Source organism: Blennius ocellaris, assembly GCF_963422515.1.
Source record: "Blennius ocellaris genome assembly, chromosome: 10".
Lineage (NCBI taxonomy): Eukaryota > Metazoa > Chordata > Actinopteri > Blenniiformes > Blenniidae > Blennius > Blennius ocellaris.
In genome coordinates this window covers 10,126,109-10,147,674 of record NC_137659.1, presented here as the reverse complement: position 1 = coordinate 10,147,674, position 21,566 = coordinate 10,126,109, and the positions used below count along the sequence as shown (strand labels likewise).

General features: G+C 43.1%; 1 protein-coding gene across 1 annotated transcript; it reads right to left on the bottom strand.

Annotated features, from left to right (window-relative positions):
• Positions 1 to 142: 142 nt before the first annotated feature.
• On the bottom strand, positions 143 to 21,063 carry usp33 (ubiquitin specific peptidase 33). The gene is made up of 24 exons (XM_080504117.1): positions 20,928 to 21,063; positions 17,408 to 17,507; positions 17,250 to 17,303; positions 17,096 to 17,158; positions 14,261 to 14,410; positions 13,919 to 14,027; positions 11,360 to 11,429; positions 9,999 to 10,112; positions 9,347 to 9,425; positions 7,786 to 8,233; positions 7,543 to 7,683; positions 7,264 to 7,379; positions 6,794 to 6,966; positions 6,600 to 6,670; positions 6,467 to 6,500; positions 6,305 to 6,350; positions 6,012 to 6,192; positions 5,720 to 5,846; positions 5,077 to 5,246; positions 3,699 to 3,780; positions 3,189 to 3,297; positions 2,511 to 2,613; positions 1,810 to 1,878; positions 143 to 1,267 (listed from the first exon to the last, which is right to left on the bottom strand). The coding sequence occupies exons 2-24, from the start codon at positions 17,489 to 17,491 to the stop codon at positions 1,110 to 1,112; spliced, it is 2,751 nt and encodes a 916-aa protein (XP_080360243.1). The 5' UTR covers positions 17,492 to 17,507; positions 20,928 to 21,063; the 3' UTR covers positions 143 to 1,109.
• Between the last annotated feature and the right edge of the window lie 503 nt (positions 21,064 to 21,566).

Here is a 21,566-nt window from a genome sequence, read left to right as displayed (position 1 = left end):
ACAGAAAATCAAGCCGCTCAACATGTTTTCATCAAGTTTTAATAAGTGTCAGCCAGCAGAAATCAAGATCGATCTTATTCATATGCAAAACCTGGGAGTACAGCATTGTGTTGACCCCCCCACCCCCTCCCTTCATCGGCCAACACATGAAGCAACACCATGCCCATACACAAAAATAATGCCTTTGACTATTCAGATTGCTGATGGTGCTTATTCCATACTACAACGTGGGTCTGTAGCTGTACAATTCAGTGAAGACCGATCCGGACTGCGTGCACGATTTATGAGCTGCTTTGCATTTACATGCAGTTACATGTGATGTTAAACTGGGATTTGAGTGTTAAAGCATGCATTCCTAACAGAGTCTGCCTGCCACATATTCTCTACAAAAGTATTATTGACACAGGAAATCACATCATCATCATCATCCTCCTCCTCCTCCTCCTCCCATAAATAACCAAGTGCTGAATCCTGACCAATATACGCATCAGTACTGGTACATTCAAATACAAACCAGACATTGTCATGCCAATTTGTACATCTACAGAACAGTGCAAAGAAACACAGATTTCATTCCTGAGACTACTCAGTCATTTAGTCCCTTCATAACCTTTAAGATTTCCAACGCTTTGAGTGACACGAATTGCTCTCCTAACCTTTTAGTGACAACATTTCCAAACAACAAGAACAGATGTGTGATATATTGATATATCTACAGCAAGCTGTATTGTGATTCATCAGTATCAGCAACACGTGAACGTACAATGTGTGCTCATTTGGTCAAAAAAAAAAAAAAAATTATGGCATTCAGTGGAATTTTTTTTTTAGCTGCACAAAATGTAAATGCTTGGTTCTGAAAACAACCTGACACATGAATACTACAGTGCTAATAGAAATTTAAGAGCTCTTTATACAGATTTGTACAACATGGCAGACCTTTTTTCAGACATCAATTCCCTCTGTCAAAGGCTACCATGTAGCAGAACAGATGAGGTTCTTTGCTTGGATGCTTTTTGAAAGGAGAAAAAAAAAAGTGCAAAATAAAAATTGTCTTTCTTTTCTTTTGTACTTCTCAAACATTTTCCTTTGTTTACTGGCGAGTGCTTTGTTTAGACGGAGCGCGTTTCCACCTCGATCTTCTCCTCCGACTGCAACGACTCGGCCTCCTGGTGGCTGACGTTGGGCCGGACCGTCACTAAAGGACCGCCGCCGTAGATCGAGTGGAGGAAATTCCACGTTTCTTCGGAAATCTGACCCGAGTCGGCTCCTGCCAGGGGAAACCATGACAAACGTGATTAATGTGAAGACAACACTGAAATTCATAGAAGCTCTGCAAACAAAACACGATCACTGCGCGAAAAAAAAATTCCAACTTCTTGATTTCTTAAACAAGTGAAAATCTATTTGTAAGGGGTGTGCATTTGTGGGATCTCAGCAAGTGTATTGAATCTATGGGGGGGGGGGGGAAGACCAGAATCCAATTACCCAGACAGAATAAAACATTTTCCTTCCAAAAAAGATAAACAGGTTAACGGAAGAAAAAAAACAGTCTTGGGCTTTTTCCAAATTTGACACAATTTTCATGGATATAAGCCACATCCTTAGCTCTGCTACTCATCCCAAAAATGCAAATTGAGCACCATCTGAAAGAGGGATAATTATGCTTTCCAATGGTATAAGATCCAATGCTAAATAACATTGCTACAATGACAAAAAAACAACAATCCCCAACTTTTTGTGCAAAATTGGTTACAATTCAAAATAAGCATTCACATCTGAAAAGGTTTAATCATACAGTCATATTTGTACCTTGTTTGAGTGTCAAATGTCCATTCTTGTTAACTGTTATCTTGGAATTATCAATTGGTCCCGGTGGATCTTAAAAAAAACAAAGAGGGAAATACCACAATTAGCTTCATATTTAAATATTACAACAAAAAAAAAAACTGGTTCAAAGAGCAACAATGTTAAATAAGTCAAATGATTCCATCATATCATGAAAAGAAGATTTCTGCTCCCCCCAATTGCCTCCGACAGACAACAAATATTAGAGGAGCAGAAGTCAAGGGAAAAAAAGAGGTTTGCAGACGTGTGAGATACAAGCTGGTATAAATAGATGTGACAATACAAAGCAGGGGAAGCCAAAAAAAAAAAAAAAACCTCAGAACAAGAGGAATCAGAATGAAATGCATTTCGATGCTCCGCTCTGCTGTAGCAGGGTAAAAACCTGACTCGGGGGAACAAAGCAAACTCTTTGAAGATAAATGAAGAGAAGAAACAGGACGACACAGTTTCAATTGAACAGCAGTTCCTCATCACCGGCAGAGACTCTTTTTTTTTTTTGTACATTTATGGAGATTCACCAAGTGGCCATTTGTTTGGAAATCAGTAGTTCTTATGTGATGGATCAGCAATTGTTGTTCTGTGGGAAACATTTAACCTTTGAATGAGACATTTAAAGAGGACTTTTGGGGGGGGGGTGTGGAAAGGCAAGAGTTCTGTCCAATTACCGTTCCCTTTTCCTTTGACGAAGCCCTCCCACTCGCGAAACCACTGCATGCTGATGCAGTATATGACCACTGGAGACTCCTCCTCCTGGAACGCCTTGTTCAGCTGCGGAGAGAGGGGAGCATAGGGAGGAAGCGGGGGGAGGAGACGGGAGATAGGAGGGGCAGAGCGGTGGGGGTGGGGGCAAAGAAGAAGGAGAAGAGGGGAAAAAAATTAAGTGAGGATAAAAGGATTGAGAGGAGAGAAGATGGAAAACCTAATCAATTCTCTCTGGTAGTTATTTCCAATTAGAAGACGCTCTAAAAGCCACACTGCACCAATTTCAGTATTCTTTGGGGGAAAAAACAAAACAAAATCCCTGTTCTTCTTGCACACACACACACCCACCTCCTCTGAACAGCCATCGTGTGTGAGCGAGCACACTGAGCAGGCAATAACAGCTTCATCTGTCCCAATGCATTAATGATGAGGCTTTCATCAGACTCACACCTCTCGTCTCCAGCCGGGGTGAAGAGCACCAACACATGCAGCCCATCAACCGGTTAAATACACTGGAGAATAAGCTTCACACAGCCAGGTGTCCTGGCTGCACGGAGGCTCGCTCACGCACAGTGAACTGGGATTTATTTATTTATGTGTCGCAGCCTTTCAAATATATACATTAAATAAGAAAATCTCACCCGGACAAACATGTCCAGCTCAGACTTGCGCCGCTTCTCCAGTTTCTCGATCTCAACCTGGCACGTGTGGCACACGTACAGGTGGTTGACAGCCGGGCCCCCTCCGTACCTGCAGAGAACGCACAACACAAACGCTTCAAACACGGGAAAGTAACAACGGTGAGATCAGATCCACCGCTACTCTCATTGCCTGCAATCTCCTCCAGACTGCACAGTAACTCAAAGATCAAGTGTGCAACCTCATTCCAATCTTCTTTCCAAGGCGCGCCACCAGGATTTAAAAAACCAAATGAATTCATTTCATTTCTGTTCAATAAGCAGGTTCAATACGGTTTTCTTGTCTATTCTTATTCATCGTCTGTGAGGAGCTGGAAGCCGTAATTAAAGCTTGAAACAGCTTCCTCAGAGTGACCCTTCCAGACATTGTGAAAATGAATACTGTACACGTGGCGACGTGTGAATGAAATAAACAAGCATGCAGTGCGCTATATAATGGTTCACTGCGCGTACCTGCTGTAAAGGTGATCCCACACATTCTGAGGCAGCATTACGACCAGGTCGTCAATGAGCGTGGCTTTGTTGGGTGGCACACCTGAGGAAACCGTTAAAAAAAACCCAACTATCAGCATAAGAGAGACATTCAGGAAAATACCGAGCAGTGCCCAAAACACTGAAAGTACGTGAAATAGAAGAAATACACAGATTCTCAAGCTTTAAATCCTAGTTATAAATATCCAGTACTTTCTTTTTTCCAAAGCTTTTTCTTCTCACAGACTGGATGAAAGATCAAGAATAATATCTTAGTTTACTACAATAACAACTGACATTATTCTTTAAAAAAAAACAAAAAAACCCTGGGCCAACAAAAGCTACTGCTCAAGAAAAAGAGTTTAAAATCAATTCAAGATCCGTGATGGAAAGAATTACTTTTAAACTGAGAACACAAAAGGAGGCATTTATTGAAAATTGGCAAAATTGGATTACGTGCATCTCTATTGTCAGACCAGACTTTAGGTAATCTTTTCGATTATTATGACTTTTTTTGTTTTTATTTATTTTCTTCTTAATATCTTTTTTTGGTCATTTTGATAACCGACGATGTCTTTTTGTCAATGTGTTTATTTTCTCAGATTTTTTTGTGCTCGTCGAAAGGTCTTCATGTTCATTGTTTATTTTTTTTATATATGAAATAAAAAATAAAAAAAATCAATACAAAATAAATCACAATTTTTTTTATAATAATAATAATTTAAGGCACAAACGATCTGGTAATTTAGTCTTCTGCTTTCAACTTTTTCCATTTGGTGTGCCACAGTGGATCAAGATGCTGCACCCTCAATTCTGCATTGAGAATACAATAAATGGCTGCCGTGCTGCAAAGCAATAGTTGTTTCACATCGCAATTCTACAAAAATACTGGAAAAACAAATTATGAGATCATGTGACGATAGCGGGCAACTTGGAAACAACCTATAGGTGTATATTTACGCTGTGAAACACATCCTCTGCTCAAGGCTTTTATCATAAATCTACATGTTCAAACCTAATTTCCGTCTCCCCGAAACTTTACTGAGGCTGCTGAACGCGGCATGAAATTAAGAAGCACTTGATCTGCACCAACCCTTTCGGGGTCTTTTCAGTCTTCTTTGTTCACTGAAGGGAGAAAAGGATCATCTTCACAAAAAAGATGTAAAACCCCCTTTTGAAGTTGGCCCTGCTGTCAACGGACAGCTGTGCCGACTTTGTCAAAGTCAAATAAGACGACGGCAGAATCTGAGCTCAGAGAGAAGGCACAGTTCAGTGTTTCCACTCACTATGGACACCGTATTAAAAATGGAAGTTTGACCTCTCAGTCAAAAAATAAATACAAATCTGTAATTGTACACACCTCCATGCAAACAGAGGAAGTCGTCGTTGGAGATGGGCCCTGGCTCCGCAAAAGTCTTGAACTTGTTAAGCCACTGGCGGGAGATGTAGAACTGCAGAAGGCTGGGCTCCATCATGTTGAACAGGCCCGACACCCTCCTGCGTTCCTTCAGCGCATCCTCATTGCTCTTCCTGCCACAGAAACAGAGCACATTAATCACTACCACTATTATGGAGTTAAGAGAGCCGTATTCGTCCAAATATAAGAAGATACCGATCATAAGGCGATGCCCCATGTCTCATATTTCGGGGGAAAAAAACATACATGCTTAACTGTGCAACTTTGATGAATTACTCAGGTGGTTCCTCGTTAAATAAGTCTACAGCCTCTTCAGTCTATTCCTGACAGAGATCTCCTCTCTGCTATCACCACTCTCATGCTCTGGCTGCACCTGCTCCTCCCGTGGCTTAACATTCTCACTGACATCCAAAGCATTTGAGACCCAGCATGTAAAGCCAGACCTATTTCCAGGAAATTAAACTCGCCTTCTATTCGGACCAACTGGGTAAGTCGGAAAATCAAAGAGGCACCGGGAATCTTAAATTGGGGGTGAGCTGCTTATAATCATTTAATATGAAAGACTCGTTCTCGTGTGTCGACTTACTTATAGAAAAGCACGTAAGCTTCGGCATTCTGGACGCAGGATTCAGAAACCTCGGTCACACTCTGGTCATCAAATTCATACCACAGATTGTTCACGTCGTTCCTGCAGTAGGCTATGTAGTGGCCACCTGGGATGAGACATGAGAGGAATGTGTTAGAGCCGCATTCACAAATCTGACTAAGTACGTGTGAATTTTTATCTACACGCTAATGAATGCGGGACATTCGCGCGTGCCAACGGACGGCAGCTGCCCGGGCCTCACGCGGCGAGGGGCGTGGCTCGACCGACTCACTGCTGGCAGTGCCGTGGTGACAGATGACTGACAGCAGGTCATAGTTGGTGGTCTGGGCAGAACTGTCTTTGGCCAGGAAAGGCTGCAGGTCCAGGCCCTCGAGTGGGAAGGAGACGTGGGTGCTTATCTTGGTGGAGAACATCAACTCGTGTCGGAAGCGCTTCAAGTGAACACAGAGGATCTGGAGCAGAGGAATACGATAGCCGTCATTGGAGAAAGCGGATGTTTGGCATCTTTACGAGGAGAAAATTCGAGTCCCTTCGCAGTGTTAAACATGAGAAATGCCCGCTTACCTCTGGCAGACTTTGCATTTTACAAAACTTCACACCGTTTCGTAATCTATAAGGAAAGGAGATTAAGGAGAGGGCCTTTACTGGAGGTCCAGTCATTTTTCAATCCATGAAAGAAAGGACTGTCTTGTTCAATGCTCAGCTCAGGCCCAGAGAATTACTCACTTCTTGCATTTTTCACAGCTGTACATGTTGTCTCCTGGAAAACAGCAAACACACAGTCATTTAAACATCAATCTTGACATTTGTATTGGTACAAGATTTGTATTTAATTTTTTTTTCCCCCGCCCGCGTTTACCCTTTAGTTCATCTCTGGCAAAGAAAGCTGCAAGACAGTCTTGTAGCGTAACCACTGGCCCCCAGAACCAACTAAAACAGAAACGCAGAAGGCGATTTTACTCGAAGCGGTGACTGACTAACATCCAACGTGAAAACGTAAATATATATATACAGTAGCGCACGCAACGTAAATATAGACAGATATAAACAAACCTTTTAATGTACTCCATGACAAATGCTATCCACCCTTGTGCTGCATAAGCTTCTCCGCAGGAGCCAGCTTTCACCAGCGAAGTCTGGTGGGTGGATGAGTGGAGCTTAGCCAGGTCCTCCTTCCCTGGGATGGGCAGCGAGATATCCTGGAAGTTTTCCAGGGTCACAGACACCTGAAACAACAAGACCACAAAGACGACGGAGGTTCACAAGGGGTCAAATCGCAAAAAAAAAACGCAAACGCATGTTGCAGATCTTCAGCGACATCATAGGACACGAGAGCAGAGAAAGAACAATAAAGCAACACGAGTTTCCTCCTTCACTTAAACTCAAGGCTTAATCCAACACTGATTTCTCCAAACAAAATGTGGGTTTTTTTTATAAATTCCATCAAAATGGCACATTCTTCATCAGCAATCTTTCCACCCAGATTCACCAAAACATCCCAGAGACTTTGGCGCCACACTGACCCGATCGCAGGTGAGGCACTGGACTGAGCTGACGATGGTCCCGTCGAACACATCGGAGATGACGCTGCGATATTTCTTCTGACGCTTGTTCTTTGGTGGAGAGAATGTGGTCACTGCTGTGGGAAAGCAGAGAGCCCGGAGAAATATGAGCACAGCGACTTACAGTAAAGTAATGAGGCGGGCGGAGATGGACAAGAGATACTGTTACTTGACTAATGTCCTTGAACTTCTAAGCTTTCAATTCGGATATGGCCGAGTGCGATTATGCACCGACTCTACCTTTCTTATGCGCTGGGTTCAGGCTGGGCCAGCCAGACGCAGCCTTGGGGGGACTGCTGGACATCTTAGGAAAGTGTCCCTCCATGGGGACTGGACTTTGTGGTCTTGTGTTGTTGGACATCTGGATATCTGGAAAGCAATCTTTTGAAGAGACGACCAAGACTTTAACATTTACAATTTTAACCAAAATAAAATCACGACGGGGAAATACGATCCAGCGTGTATCTTCTGCACTGTATTTACCCGAGGCTCTCCCTTGCACCTTGAGGGCCCCCTGGCTGCTGATAATGGGCGTGGTCTCCGTGGTGGTGTCGACATCTTTGTCCATGTCGGCCCGGGCGCTTCCCCCCATGACGCCGTGAACCCCGGAGCGGTAGAGGTCATTAATCATGTTCTTCTCTTTTTGCCACTCCCTGTTCGCCTGGATCTCGTCTTGCTCGGGAATCAGCATTTCTGCCTCGTTGGTGACATCCATGGGCAGCACGGTTCCAACCTGCACTTCATTGTCGGCCTTCTCACTGCTGCCGCAGGACTCGCACGACTGGAAGTCGTTGTCCGATTGACTGTGGCTGTCCTCTTCGGGGCCGTCGTCCACTGTGATGCCGTTGGACTGCTCATAGGGCTCCGGCAGCGACTCCTTCAGCTCCTCGTGCAGTTGATCCATTAGGCACCGCAGGAACTCCTGCGAGTCCTGAAAGTGGAAGAAACAGATCAAATCTGAGTTGGCGTAGCCGATGAATTCTAAATGATAAATTCTGTCTGTCGAGTTGCTGCTCGTCACTGTGTGGGAAAACAACACCTAAGTCCCGATCTCTAAAAGAAATGTGTATTCGGGTCTTAGCTGTAATCCTTCCAAACTGTAATTAAGTTTGACAGACACAGTAATGCTTTCTCAACGCTAATCTTTGCCCAAATTATATGCATCAGCTGCCTCACCTACCCGTTTGTCCCAATCCCGTATCTTAGAATCCAAAAACCCAATGCTCACAAATGTGTTCACAGACTTAGTGAACCACAGGCATCTAATTTCCCCTCTGCAAACCAAATGAACTCCCTTCTCCCAGGAGCTGGAATGTTAACTTCATTCAAAGCAGTGCTAAATTCAAGACTGTGCAGCCCAGCGTGGCGTGACAAATGAATATTCCTCAGCTAACTCCTCAGAACAAACACTGGCAAGCCAAAAAGAACACGGCTCTTTTATCATCCCACCACTCGGGCTTACAAATGCCTTTTTTCCCCCCCAGACAAAAGCCAAATACAGTTTAACATCACTTCAAACCCTTTATGGCCATAATGCAACAAACTTTGCTTTCAATCCACGACCTATAATCAAAACATAGATTTTACTCTTAAGCCGTGTGTGCGTGTGCGTGTGTGTGTGTGTGTGTGTGTGTACCTCTGCTCAAAGGCAGAGGGTTCAGTTTATCTGAGCTGCAGCCAATACAATTTCTCTTAAGGAATGATAAAAGAGTGATATGAAGTGAAGGGGAAATAGGGGAGACTTTTCCATATCCGCAATAAGCTAATAGTCTAAGGTCAAACCAATAACAACCCCACCTCAGCTCAATTTCACACTCAAGCCCAAGATAAAGCTTTGGCAATGACTGTTAATGTATTATTAAAAGAAGCAAAATCAATACACATATTTGAATACACACACAGACGCAGAAACAACACCACAAGCGTGAGGCACGTTGACACTATTGGAAAAAGCAAAACTCTACTGAATACGTCTTAGACTGTGATGAGTGGCTCGTCATTTTCTTTGTGTTGCAAGTTCATTTCATCATCGGGGATGACCCACCTGCTGAGAATATCCACGGAACATGGGGTTTATGGCTTTGATCCCCTGGAACAAGTTGGTTGGGACAACGTATGAAGGTCTGCAAGAGGAGGAACACACCAAGTGTTTAAGAAAAGGTACACGTAGTCATCACGCCATAGCGTACCACAACACAGAATGGGAAAATAAAAGAAGCCCTTATAAAAAATTTAGTTTTGTTGGAAGGATATTCTGAACATATTGGTATTCAACTCAGACACCACAGAAGATCAAAGTCATATAATGCTTCCGAAAGACATACAAGTCAATATAAACTCTGCAGCAGAGGTTGAAAGTAAAGATGTCTTGATACTTCATTACTGTGCCGAGATAGATTTTTCAGGTATATGTACCTAAGGTGAGTATCCAATTTTCTTTTTCTCCATTTACTTTCTCGTCTTTGACATTGCCAAAACTGATCCTTCCAATTTATTCAGACTCTCTGAATGATGATTCAGAGTTACAGTGAAAGGATTGAAGCAGCTCATCTATACTGAAGGTGCAGAAGTTAATGAATTTAATAATGATCAGAGTTGCATCAAAAAATGTTTGATCTCTGTAGCGCCATTTCAATAAAAGATGCGAGCACAGTTGAACCTCAGCTCTCCAAACAAGGGGAAACGGCAGCAAACACCTGTTTTTGTGCCACAGGTCCGACACCAGCTTCTGGTAGCTTTTGCAGAGCGCAGGCTTCTTGTCCGTCTTCACCAGGCCGCCACACTCCAGGAAGAACTGCGTCAAAGGCGGGCTGCCCGGGACAGAGAGGAGGAACACATCACATGTAAAGGCACAAACAGGCTTTTACTGAATATCTGCACGCAACAGAGGAGTCGAGAGTTGGAAATACAGCATCCGACTGTCATTCACTTGACAAATTCAATTTAAATAAATACAGAAACTCTCATCGAATTTTTGTTGTTTGCAAATGTTTTTTCGTGTATATCTAAACGTCTCTTGAAGGAAGGTTCTTGTAGCGTTTATAGTAAATACAATAAAATAACAACCACAGTTAATATGTCCTAATTGTTTTAGGTCTATATTTTTTTCTTTACGCGGCTAAAAAGTATCAGAAATTCTAGAAGTAACGGGTCACACAAGAAAAATCTTCGCACATCTGAGAACTGGAGGACCAACAAAAAAGAAAAATAGCTCTGAGAGTTTTATTTGATGGGGACACAGACCGGACAGGAATTTGCAAGAAGCAGATCAACTTGCAGGATGAATAAAGCATGGAGTGTTTCCTTTTCTCTGCCAGGAGAAAAGTCCTCCGAAGTGAATGATGGCCCCGACGGTAACAGAAGGAAAGTGGCGCTCGCACAAGCGCACATCAAAGGGAAAGTTGCAAGAAAAAGGTCCCGCCTTCTGCAGCGGCGTGACTCAAGTTTCTACTATTTTTGGAATACGATTTAGATTGCAAATTTCGACCCACATCTCTCCCCATTCTGACTTGTACCCATCATCCGTTTAATTTTCCTTTCAAAATCCCAGCCCATGGGCGGATGACATTACAGAGGCGATTCGCTGTGCTTTTATTGTTTTACGAAAAACGAAGGAACAAGCACGAAAGCGAAGTCATAAAACTGTCTGCAGCGCTCTAATTAAAGTGAAAGTCATCGACAGTCCCAAATATAAACAATGAATCACGGGGATTGGCACCACACTAAACAGTAAAATACTCCAAGAGCAGACGACGAGGCAGTAAAAAAGTGGGAGATGTAAAAGGGAAAACGAAAAGGAGAAGTCACAGTCGAGCACGGCCGGGAGTCGGTGTTCATTCGTAACAGAAGAGCCTACGGGGAACTGCAAAAGGCCACTTCTTCCGTCTCGAATGATGCACTGCAGCAATTTCCACTCGCCCGTCACTTTTCCCAGAGTCGACAACAAACGGGACGGTGGTGAATAAAAGAGAGAATTCTCACTAAACACGAGCGTGTTAAATATAGGAGCGCTAAGACGGGAGTAACGTGACGGTATGACGGAGGTCGGAGGTCTTACCAGTTGGACAGAGCCTGCAGCGCGGCGTTCATGTAGCAGGTGTTGCCGATGTTCTTGAGCCCCGTCAGGCCTGGCGGAGACAGAGCACACGGGGGAAATTAAAACCAGTCTCTCATCTATTCAAACGCCCGTAAATTTTAAATCGGCAGGTTGAGAGCGTCTACGTTCCATCTATGAGATTACCCCTTACTGCAGGCGCAGGGGTGAAGTGGCTGCCTGCTGGATATTAAATCAGCTGCTGTGGGTAGCCGCCACTGTCCCAAGGTCTTTAACGGTCTATTTAACCATTTAACTATTAGTCTTATCTCAGTTTAGGGTCTAAAACTACATTTTCTACACTGCACTTGAATGTGCATAAGGGAAATTCTGTGAATTCACGGGCTCACGCCGAGTTAAGCCCTTTGATTAAAAATCTGTTGTTGTTATGGCGTGGCAACGATCTATGATAACGGTATATGCATGAGTCTTCATTAACACTGAAGCAAAGGGGAAACCGTGGCCTAGAGGTTAGAGGAGCAGGCTCGTAACCAAAGGTTTGTTGGTTTCAAATGTGGGTCCCGAATGCAACTTCTGCATTTATTCTGCCTCTTCCAAATTAATCATTTTAAATGAATGGTAACTATACAATTTGTGATCAAACAGTCCACTTCCCTGCAGTCAATGCACCTGATCCTGTTCAACCTTTATGGTATTGAATCTTTTTTGTTTGCATGAAATCCATCCGGAATGTTGGTCTTCAACGGTGTGCAGAAATCAAGTGTAATAGCAATCTAACAATTTACTATGAGCTGGTTGTGTAGTTTGGGTCAGTTTATTGTCTTTATAATGCAACAGATCTCTTGATATATATATAAAAGGTGCTGATTCACACGGACTAAAAGTAAAAGTGAGCAACCTTCTTATTTGACATTGTCTTTACTGCATAGGCAAGTAGGGCAAATCAGCCAACGTACAGAGAGGAAAATTGTTTTTAGAACGGCAGCATGCAGCCGTCCTTTCCCCCCCCCTTTGTGCTCCATCTTTAGCTGTGCTGAATCCCCCTGGCCCGGCACGCCTCACGTTTTGTAAACCTCCACATGCCCGGCCAGGTCTGCACAACACGTTAGTGTTCAGCGCTCCTTTTCTCCACCCTCCTGATCATACGATCTGTGTTTGGGACTAAAATAACCAAAGTTAGAGAGTGCACCACACAAGGTTTAACATATGTCCCTTAGGTTTGTGTCTCCATCTCCACCGCACTCAGTTCTGGGGTTTGTTTATTTGTTTTTTGGTTTTTTTGCACTGGTGGCTACAGTGGGGGAAGTGTTATTATTGCTATTCTTAATCCACTAAGCGACATTTCCATTTTTAGTGCTTCCTTCGGGGACCGTTTGCATTAACGAGCACAGTCGGCTCGACTCGACCATTTTCAGCAACTGCATGAGAAAAGACATTTCAGACTCACAACAGTGAGTTATTCTTTAGTTTAGTTTGTTCAGGAGATGTTCAGGACGATCACGGTTGTCTTAGTGGCATTTTATTCAAATATAGTTTGGGAAGTTGTTCCATCAGCTGCCGTTCTTTGAAATTCGTCTTGATGCCGAGGTTTAGCACTCTTAATTCCATTTTGAACTAAACTGATTACTTTGCTCCTGTTTGAGGCATTTTTATTTTTTTTTTAATTTATAATTTTATCTGACTTGGATGAAGAGATGATCAAATGTAATTACATTTTTTTTGTCACCCCCGCTAGCTTCAAAGGAACACGATTTTAATTGGTGCAATGGTAACACTGGGAAGAAACAGGTAACTACCGCAGCAGCACTTTAAATGCTGATTAGAAGCTTTATGATAAAACATGAAACTGCTTAATCTACAACAATCTTTATATATATCTTTTGATATATTTATAGACCGAATAGGTTTTTTGTTTCAGTGGAACAGTTGCAGTTGTGCTGCTCACTGCATTTCTGTGACTTGGCTGCAATAAACAGTTTCTCTCAGGACTTTAGTTCACTTGGGATTCATTGCCTGCAGGCGCAACTGTGGCCAAATAACCTCTAGATAAAAAGAACGGACAGTTGTTTTTAGGCTCATTTCTCTGTTGGAACAATGTTCCTTGGCTATAAATTTCATACGATTGGAACACTTGATTATTTCCCTTCTAAATGGTAGCAGATTTTAAGGATTGTGCATTTGTAGGATGAGCATCAGTGTTCAGTATGCGCATTATTACCGAAAAGGCCAATATCAAAAAAAATCTAAATGCAGTATTTTGGACCCCATCTCCACGACAACCTTTCAAGTGAAAACGCGTCGTTTTTTGTATTTGAATTTTTCAGAAAAGTTTTGCGTTTATACTGGAAGGTTTTGAAAATGAGCTCCATTTCCACATGCATCTGTAGAAATGCTGAAAACTATGTAGTTAGCATGTTGGGCCACTTTTGAAATAAAACCACACACGTGCAGAGAACGATATGCTGCAACATTTTCAGTGGCTACGAAAGCTTTCCGTTTTCACTTGACATCATGGTGTGAACGGCCACCTTAGTATTACGACTCTTCTTCATGTCAGCTCACCTCTGGCACGCAGGTCGTCTTCCTCTTCCGTTTCCATGTCCAGATCTTCACAGCCTCCATTCGGGGGCAGTCTGAGAGATGCCGGGCTCCCGGGGGCCCTGCCACTATCCTGGAGCGAAAGCACAGATGGCGTCAAGAAAAATCTTATCTCACAAATCATCACATCAATACCTGCAGCTCTACTGTCTCCGAGAATAAACGGCGAGAATTTATCATCAGGCAGGAAGAGACTCTATATGCGAGCAACTAAAGCGGTGTTAATCTGCAGCCAATCGGCCTGCTTAATGACTTCAACAAATACGTGCCGTGAGATAAACACAGAGGGAAGCCTGTGTCACACACCTGAGCAGGGTTTTGCGGCGACGGGAGGGGTTTGATGTTGGCATTAGGTGAGTGAGGACCCAATTTACGCTCCAGGAAAACCTCCTTGCCGCAGGCGTAGCACCACACTCTCAGCGTGGTCAGGTTCACCGTGAGATTGTGCCTCGTCTCCTGCGAAACAAAAATACACACACAAAAAAAAAAAAGGGGGCGATAAAGCACACGGGAATTCGCTTCATCGACACAATCTAACACCCACGAGATAGTACAAGTGTTGGCACTCCTGTTCAATAAATCTTACATAACAACGTAAACTCGACCTTGGATCCAGATTATTTTATGGTAGTAGACGAAACTTTTAAAGGGACACGAGGCTGTACATTGAGTAGCAGTATTGAGTCACCTTTATTTTGAGTTTTTGGCTCTGCGGCAATTCTTCTGCTCGTTTCAGTTGTTCACTGAGTGAATTGCACCTACCTGCTTATCACACAGACTGTATCAGCGCGTGATAACCAAGGTCTTCGGCCATTGTTGTGTTAAATATCTTTCCTGCCGCTTCTTTTGACTGACGAATGTGGTACAAAAGTGATCCTGTAAAACCAAACGGCCTGGGGCAAGTTCGAAAACGCGACTCCAGTAGAGAAATCAGCGGCACGTCACAAAGCTGTCTGAACAGGACTGTAAAGTCTCGTTCTGCTTCTGCTGATTATTTCAGGTTCTACTATTATCTGGCCTCCATCAGTATTCAAAAAACTCAGCAGGAGGCAAATTAGACGAACGTGTGAAACTACAGAATATATTATTGTACAACTCTGGAAAAATAAAAAAAGCAGGAAGCAGGAAGCAGTTATAAGAACACATCACAATGAAGAAGCCCGGGAGCTTTTTTTTTTTTTTTTTTAAATAATATACACACACACATATATATATATATATATATATATATATATATATATATATATATATATATATAAATCAAGCGCTTAACTTTCTCTAATGATAAATCCTATTATTCAAACACGCCATAACTGTGGGCACACTACACACACCTGAGCCAGATTCTTTGAATAAAACATGCGGCTCTCAGCTTACAGGTGGACGTGCAGTCAGCGTGTTGCTGCGGAGAGAAACGTGGCCCAGTTCTGCTGACCCACTGCCGCTCTGACAAACACCAGCAGCCTGGCACGTTCACGCGAGACCGACTGCGAGCGGCGGCCAACAAGCAGCCTCTGTATTATTCATCAGGGTTGCATTAGGCCTCACGCCGCCGGGCGGAGCAGAGCCGGCTGGAGAGAGGTGTCGCACCAGACGGAGCGCAGCCCAGAAAAACTATTCCGTTTGAATCATTCATGAAGGGAAATATACCAAGTGGGGCATTATTAACAAGCTGGATTTACAGGGCTCACCAAATGCTTAAGCAGCCCATATAATGTTCTGTATATGAATGTAAGGTTTTTTTTGTTCCAGATTCAAGCAGTGCAGGAAAAAAAAGATGTCGCAGGGCATGCGAGGTCAAGTCGACAACCCGAGTCAATGCTCATAAGTGTTTTAAGCCAAACTAAATAATGAAGAAGAGAATCGTTTTGCAGCGACACATGCTTTAGTTGTGCGATCTTAAAAAAAAAACAAAAAAACAAGTTGGGTCTGGTTTTATTTGTGAAATAGAAACACTCGCAGCCTCCAAAGCACTCTGCTTTAAATCAATAAGAAATAAGAAACCAGAGGAGCAACTGTTCCTTTCAAGGTGGTACTATCGATGGATTTCGTAGACAGATAATCTCAGTTTTAGAAGTCCTGGGAGCAACTGGAAGGCTCAAATTGTCGAACACGTGAAAAGGATTCCCAGATTTGTCTCAGAAGTCTTTCATGCTGCTTGATCGATCTCTAAATGACATTTATGAGCAAAGGCTGATTTTATGTCTATTTGTTACCAGAAATTGATTAAATACTCTCTGGATAGTTTGACGGGTGAACACTGTACCTATTGAGTATTACTGCATCTGAAATAAAGCAGCTGCAGCGTGGATCCTCATTATACGCCTCTCGGAGCATCCATGGCTCTAATAAAGCACTGTGGCCATTCTTGAAGAAAGCCTGCTTTGAAAATCCATTAAAGGCAGCCAGAGAACATCACAAACATCTCAGATAGCGAGCGCGTAATCAAATCCATCAGTGATTTATGAAACTGGGAAATATTACATTTCTGTACCAGCACATTCTGTAATCCAACAACCATCTTACATCGAGATGTAGGCCTCAATAGATTGGCACTTCAAAACAATCCCTTTCTGGACAATGAATGAAGGCTCCGTTTCAACAGGCAGAGCAAATTACATGTTCGCCTTTACGTCCATCACTCAGTCTGACCCCGTTTGGTCACAGCGTGGTGAAGAAAGAAAAAAAAACAAAAAAAAACCCTTAGTCACGAATGAGAAGACCAGAGGCTGAATGAGCTGCAGCTCAAAAGGGGAAAGAAACTGTAACCATGGAACCAACAGCGCCAGTGAATCTCCCCCACTTCCCAGAGGAATGGCAATTAATAATGGATGATCCGCCGGTGAAATTGAAGTAAATGTGGAGATGTAGGCGCGGAGAGCTGGCTTGGTGGGGTTTAAACAACACAAGCACTTCAAAAGCTTAAAAGATGCACGTGCAGTCCCTTTGATCACCAAAAAAAAAGGCGAGTTGGAGGGAGTTTTATTCTGAGACGAAGCTCCTGGGAACCCCAGAGTGGTATTTCTGTCCAGGACTGGCATCTCGGCCTTTTTTCTGCTTTCTATCAACGTCTCCGCTTCTCTGTCAATGACGTCAATGTTTATGCTGAAAGGGCAACACAGAGGCCGTTGGATCTCTCACCTGTGAGTGGACAGTGCTGTGGTCAGTGTGAGACTCTCCACAGCCCACATAGGCACAGCCATTCTGCACAAAATAACAAAAAGACAACCACGGTGTTAGAGAACAGAAACAAAGTGTGTGGAGGTAGCAATTCTCAGTCAGATCAAGGACTTGCCTCCAAACAGGCCCACAAGTTTGGTCCTCCAACTTTGCAGTCTTGGCAATGACCCTAAAAAAACAAATATGAAATCGGTCAAGGATGAAGCAGTAAATTAGTGTGGAAGCGAACTAATAGTTTAGTGTTCAGACTTGGTGGCTGCATATATCACTCACATGGGATTTCTGAATCAGTTCCTCCTTGGTGATCTCCCCCACGCAGTCCAAGTGAGGGCAGTCGCAGCTGGATGCCGGCAGCATCGCTCCACCCACGGCTCTGACGACGTGAACAAGAAAGGAGACATTCGATAAAGTATTTCTTTGTTGAGCAGACCACCTTTGCCTTCGACGTTGAACTTCTCGAGATGATGCGCAAGAAGTGTAAATCTGACATATTCTTAGGAAATTTGCTCCAAAGAGAACGCATGACGAGTAAAAAGTCAGAAATCTACTGATACAGATCAATATATTTAGCATCATTTTCCATTTCCATTAGCATTGGTCTAATGAAGACGTCGATCCGGCAGAGGGCTAAATGATTCTAAGCTGTTGGAAATCCAAGACTTTTTTTTTTTTAATCTAGCATATTCAACAACACAAAATGTACTCTGTAGGCATCTTTTTTTTTTTTTTTTTTTTTAATCTTTGTGCTGCTTCCTTCACCAAAGCAGAGCCTCTGCCTCCAACCATCACCACGTCCTCCTTCACTTTCTTTTCTCCTCCTGCCTGGCACCTCCCGTCTGCAGCATCCTTTGTCCACTATTTACATGATCTTTCTTCAGCACACGTCCAAGCCGTCTCGGCCTCTCCTCTCCGGGTCCATCTTTTCAGCTTTAACAATGACCTGCTCATGTTTTCAACTTTTTTCTAAGCCTGTTTTTCTCATCTGACTTTGTATCACTGCTGAAACAGATTTCTATTGAGATTCATATCGGCTCATTTGATTCAGAGGAAGTTGTGCGAGTTGTGTTGGACTGGTGCAGAATCACGTATCGTGCAGGTCTATCTAACCGAACTTGTTTGAAATTGCAAAGAAGTTAGTCCAGACTAGTGTGTTCAAGCTGGTGAAGCTTTCTGGGTGAAAGATACTTCAAACGTCAAGCAAGATCGGTTGTGGAGCTGTAACCATTGTCCGTGCATTAGGAGTGAATGTAAACCACAATAATCAGGTGAATTCTCCAGATAAGCACGTTCAAAATATGCGGCAACACAATAAACGATTGGACAGGAAATCTACTTTCAAAGTTTTACACTCAATTCCAAACCACTAAAAAAACTATTTTGGGGATTTTGACATAATCAGTACAAACAATAATGATCCAAGATATTTATGCAACTTGATTTAAATCCTTAAAAAGAGGGAAGTCTTGACAGTTTCCTGACAAAACACAAAGAGCGTGTGTTGGGATGGCAAGGAAGCTGTGGAACTTTGTATTATCTATTATGTTTGTTGACAAGGCTGCAGCCTCGTCGCCTACTCAAAGTAAAACAAAGCCCGTGCAACAACTCGGCGATGGAGACTTGTTGATAAAAAAGACAGAGGATGTAGCTTCCTGAGGGTTTGTCTATCGAGAAATCTGTGCTGGAGGAAATGATGCAGCTGTGCACAGGAAGATTGACTGTCTTGAATCACAAAGCACACCAGCGGTTTGCGCAATAGCCGAGATGCAGGGGGGAAAGTGCCTGGATATGTATGACGAGGGAACATTTACTGAGGAAGGACAGTCAAGTAGGTCGAGGCAAGCTCTGTTACAAAACTCTTTCAGAAAAGTGTCCCTGGAGCCGTCGGAGAAGTCCTGGGTTACGAGACTGAATTCACTTGCATGTCATTTTATTAGAGGGATATGGACCTAAAGTTACCTAAAGGTGACTGGTATCTCATAAAAATATTTATGAGAACGACTAAAAAGGCTGCAGCAAAGCGATGGCTCTGTGGGGAACCTTCGACAATCAGCCAATGGGAAGCAAGAATCACAAACATCTACAGTATGGGACGCCTGACTTTCAGTTTAAGACTCCAAAAGGATACATACAATGCACTCTGGGGGGAAAAAAATGGGAAATGTACTTCACAACCATGAGGTCATAAACCTGCTTTGTTTGATTTAAAAAAAAATTTTTTTTATTATCTTATGGTCTTGTAGTGTTCCTATCCTCCCAATCATCCCTGTTCTCAATACTGTTATACACTTGTTAATGCTTGTATTCTATTTAGCCGTTTGTAAAAATTGTTGTTTAAAAAAATGGGGGGTGGGGGGGTGGTTAAGATCAAGGCAGGACATTGACTGTATTCCATAAAGATAAGAAATTTAGAAATGTAAAAAAAATAACCTGTATTCTTCCAAAAGGAACATCTGTTATTTAAAACAAATGGTCCAATCATGATGACTTTAATAGTATCTTTGCAGCACGTGCTCATCCTGAACAAACAGGATATTTGACATAAGATCACATTTGTTTGAGGCACGGTGGATGTAATGGGACATTTTAAGCACCACAAACCCTTCTTGTTTGGCGTCGGCGCTCTGATGTCGTCTGTTAGAATATAAGAAACCTAACAGGAGCTGATTGTTTGACAGTAAGAATCAATCCGAGTCTTCCATGCAAGGAAACATGCGGTTCGGTCATGCACTGTCCCTCCTCGTCAACATCTTATCTCTGTCTGTTTATTAATTCGTTGTGCGTCTGCGTTTCTTTATTTTATCAAGCCAAGCAATCTGACAAGACATGAGAGCAATAGTAGATCTATTGATCACGCAAGCCGTGGACTTTGGAGGCGTCTGCACAGACAAACGCTGACGTGAAACAGTAAACAGTGGCTGCTCCGGCTGGTAGTACACACCAGGAAATCTGATTAGCCGGCGGTTTCCTTGTCAAGCCTCCAGCGATTACGCAAAGCTGGTGATAGAAAAGAGCATATCTGATTGTTGCACCATCACTACCGAGCCGCGGGCAGCCTCCACCGTCCTCACACACGAAATATCAGAGCTGCAGGATATGAAATCCTGCACAAAGGGGTGGTACAGTCAGGGTGGGGCGTTGACCCCGACCAACCATTGCAAAGCAACGAGATGCTGACTGTCAAGATTTGAGGTTATTCTCAGCGGGGTGAGGGAAAAAATAAATCATATTTCCAAGCAGCCGCCAAACACTGCTGGGATGTGTCGTTAGTAAACAAAATGTAGCTCGATGGCTCAGTTTCGCCGGCTGTGCACAAAAGAGTAGCATCATGCTAGCTCCGCTACATGGCTTGTCAACGTTAGCTCTCGTATGGACGATGTACGCCGTTTGTGGTCAGTTTGAGGCGAAGGTGAAGACACACGTGACAGATGTGCGCCGCTTCGGCCTGTTCCTCGGTGCTTTAAATCGAGCTGTCAAAAGCAGGCGAGGCGCTGACAGCGGCGTCACAGGCTGACTGGCAATCTTCCGCTGTTAGCATTAGCCTGCTGGCAATCACCCAGCATCCAATCAGGGGTTTCGCCCTAAAAGGGCAGAAATATCGCTCGTATCGATGCTAAAAGGACACGACTCATGTAATCGGACACGTGTGATAAGGCTCGGTTGCGACGGTTTGATTCTGGAGCCCGTCTTTGCTGGTGACGAGCTAGCTGGCGTTAGCCTGCTGGCGCTCCAACAGCGGCCGCACGGGAAGCGGCGACAAGGAGCTGAAATAAATCATGTCATCCTGGGTCCTTACCTGTCAGATAGTACGATAAGCTGCGTCCGCGTTCGTTTCGAGAGGAGCCGCCGTCTAAGACATGGATTCAGAGTGCAGTCCCGGGACAATCCTTCACATTAACGATCCCGGTCCAGTCGCTCGGCGTGGTTGCTAACGTTACAGCAGCTGACTCCGCCCCCTTCCGGTTTGAGCGTGTCATGAAAACCAGCGCTCCTCTGGATTTATTCTTGTCACAAGAATTTTACGAAGTTTGAAGATTTATGATATAAAAATCTGCAATCCAAATAATTCATTTGACAACATATTTAGACAAATATACACATACACATTTACATGTACACACGCACATATACACACGCAGACACAAACATATATATATATATATATACATATATACATACAGTGCAGCTTATTGTTTTCCTTAATGACTTTATTGTTTTAAAAGTATATTATATTCTTTTAAGACACACAATAGATGTAAAATGTTAAACATATGACAATTTACCTTATTTTATGCATTGAAAAAAAAAAAGTCCAAAATCCTGGCTACGGCCCTGTTGTGCATGTCTTCTTGGCAAGGTGCAAAGATTACTTTCCGAGGCAGCCATTAATTTAATTATTATTATTATTGTTATTTACGTTTTTATTTCCATTTTT